Source organism: Micropterus dolomieu, unplaced genomic scaffold (assembly GCF_021292245.1).
Source record: "Micropterus dolomieu isolate WLL.071019.BEF.003 ecotype Adirondacks unplaced genomic scaffold, ASM2129224v1 contig_12724, whole genome shotgun sequence".
Lineage (NCBI taxonomy): Eukaryota > Metazoa > Chordata > Actinopteri > Centrarchiformes > Centrarchidae > Micropterus > Micropterus dolomieu.
Window position 1 is genome coordinate 818 of NW_025741710.1, and position 2,073 is coordinate 2,890.

General features: G+C 38.4%; 1 protein-coding gene across 1 annotated transcript; it reads right to left on the minus strand.

The window, feature by feature from the left end:
* Window positions 1–1,697: 1,697 nt before the first annotated feature.
* LOC123966120 (histone H4) lies at window positions 1,698–2,060 on the minus strand. The gene has a single exon (XM_046042341.1). It carries the CDS (start codon window positions 2,056–2,058, stop codon window positions 1,747–1,749), a length of 312 nt encoding a protein of 103 aa, XP_045898297.1. The 5' UTR covers window positions 2,059–2,060; the 3' UTR covers window positions 1,698–1,746.
* Window positions 2,061–2,073: the final 13 nt, after the last annotated feature.

The following is a 2,073-nucleotide window of genomic DNA, read 5'->3' on the forward strand; positions in this document are numbered from 1 at the left end:
ATTTAAACAAGACTGCGCATGCGCCACACAAGAAATAATTAAACATCTCTGTGAGAAGGAATAAAGATGTGAAGGTCAAAAGATAAACACAGTAACACAGATTTAAGTTTATTTATTTTAGCGGCGGAGAAAGTATTCAGATACTTTAATTCACTAAAAGTACTAATATCACACTATGAAATATGTCCTGTGACTGTTATATTATTATATATTCCTATATTATTGTTATTAGTTCTCATGTATTCGTGTAAAAGCAGGATTCTACTGTTGTAGTTGTTACGGTGGAGCTCAATTTAAAATATTTTGTATCGGCTGCAAACAGCTATTATTTCCATTATGGGTTAACCTGGTTGTTTGGTTTGTAAAAAATCTGAAAATAGTAAGAAATACTACCCAGAGCCCAAAGCGACAATTTCACAATGCTTTTCATGTCCAACCAAGAGTCAAAACCTCAAAAAAGTACAAGGTAAATCAAAAAAGCAGCAAATACTGAAGTTTAACCATGAAAACTTTGGCCTATTAGCTTAACTTAAATATAGCTGCCAAATTATTTTCTATCAAACAGCTAATCATTTCAAACACCAATCATTTCAGCTCTGCTTGTTTTTTACAAGCAGAGCTGAAATGATTGGTGTTTATTGGGTAGTTTAAATTATAACAAAACTTTTAATACCTAAGTAACTATTAATAAAGATCTCAAATAATTGTATCGAAGTAAAAACTACAATATTCCTCCCTGATAAGTAGTGGGCAGAAGAAAAAGGTGCCATTCAAGAAAATTCTTAATAAAGTGCTTAATGAGTAAATGTACTGAAGTTACACACTGTGTGCCTGAAAGAGTTTGGTAGGCTGTAATTCTAATATTGATCATATCCACATGGGTAGGGCTGTAATTCAGTACTGATACGTTCATGTAGGTACAAGGGAACAATATGTGATATTAGGATATAAGTGGGTTACAATGTGGGACTTTAAAATAAAGATATTATGTAGGTATTTCTAACTAATGGGTACTATTCTGTAGAAACCTACTGAGCAACAAGGCTAATATTGGGTAATGAGTCCTATATAATGTGACCTTTTAGATAACTCAAATAATAAATGTTTATAATTTACCATTGAATTGTTTTGTGTTTAAATGCATGTGATTAACGGTGACAGGAAGACAGATTCTGATAATGCAATCACCTCAAATTGTGACATTTCTCTCCAGGACAGCAGCTGCGATAATGATACTTTAGTATGGATTGTGAAAAACAGTTAAAATCACCCTACTCTAATAAGTGGTTGTAAACTGATATAATTTAAATTGCATACATCGTCCTAGAACAGCATATTTAATCATTAAATGTATACTTCCCATTTGCAGCAGTGCTACAGTAATGATGGTATGAGCCAAATGTTTGCCCACCTGCTCTGCTGTCTCACGCACAGATGTAGGTCACCAGACTCTGCAAACAGCTTAATTTTAACACTGACAAATACTTCAGCCCAGTTCTTCTCTAGTATGTTAAACTTGGCATTTTATCCTGTATGTAAGTGTGATATTGTAGTTGGTTTTTTTTGTATGTTGTGGGAACTCATTTTTAATGAAGTTTCCTCATCCCTTTGCAATAGCACTTAGAATCCCCAGTCTGTGGAACTTTCTGGATTCACAGTGTATCAGTTTATAAAAGAAATCGACTCTTCAGATGAGGTGTGCGGCCCTTAAAAGGGCCTTTGTGTTTCAGTGGGTCTGGACCGGGTCTAGCCTCCGAAGCCGTACAGGGTGCGGCCCTGCCTCTTCAGAGCGTACACCACGTCCATGGCGGTGACGGTCTTCCTCTTGGCGTGCTCGGTGTAGGTGACGGCGTCGCGGATGACGTTCTCCAGGAAGACCTTGAGCACCCCGCGGGTCTCCTCGTAGATCAGACCGGAGATCCGCTTCACTCCGCCGCGGCGAGCCAGACGGCGGATGGCGGGTTTGGTGATTCCCTGGATGTTATCACGGAGCACTTTACGGTGACGCTTAGCGCCTCCTTTACCGAGTCCCTTTCCTCCTTTGCCTCTTCCGCTCATCTTTCAGCTTTACTC

What these genes read in the sequence shown, in the direction of transcription:
- LOC123966120 (XM_046042341.1), bottom strand. Translation starts at nt 2,058, where the DNA reads ATGAGCGGAAGAGGCAAAGGAGGAAAGGGACTCGGTAAAGGAGGCGCT.